At 68.8% G+C, this 349-nt stretch overlaps 1 protein-coding gene across 1 annotated transcript in view; it reads left to right on the top strand.

Moving 5' to 3' along the window:
• The window catches only part of ETH_00037265 (DNA mismatch repair protein mutS, related, related), a gene marked incomplete at both ends in the record, with an annotated part of 3,137 nt that overhangs the window by 1,811 nt on the left and 977 nt on the right, over positions 1-349 (top strand). Inside the window, one exon of the mRNA XM_013375249.1 lies at positions 3-349. Coding sequence (XP_013230703.1) covers positions 3-349 — 347 coding nt within the window. The remainder of the gene's footprint in view (positions 1-2) is intronic.

The raw sequence follows: 349 nt of genomic DNA, 5'->3' as shown, positions 1-349 counted from the left end.
CGCCGCCGCAGCAGCAGCAGCAGCAGCAGCAGCAGCAGCAGGACTGTCCTCCGCAGCCCCACGCAGATCCTCACTGCGGGCGCCGTCGAGGCCCCCGAGATGCTGCCCCCCGACGCGCGCCTCATGCTCGTCCTCGCGGTCTCCACGGACCCCGCGGACCTCCCGCAGCAGCAGCAGCAGCAGCAGCAGCAGCAGCAGCAGCAGGGGGAGGAGGAGAGCTGCAGCTACGGCGCGGCGCTGGTGGACGTGTCCACGAACAAAGTGTTCTTGGAGACAGGCAGAGACAGCAGCAGCTGGAGACAGCTGCGGGGACTGCTGGGAAAGACGCAGCCCGTGGAGATAGTCTTCG

This window comes from Eimeria tenella, genomic scaffold, assembly GCF_000499545.2.
Source record: "Eimeria tenella Houghton genomic scaffold, Eth_scaff2602, whole genome shotgun sequence".
Classification (NCBI taxonomy): Eukaryota; Apicomplexa; class Conoidasida; order Eucoccidiorida; family Eimeriidae; genus Eimeria; species Eimeria tenella.
The sequence above is the reverse complement of the archived record's forward strand: the minus strand, read 5'-3'. Positions and strand labels throughout refer to the sequence as shown.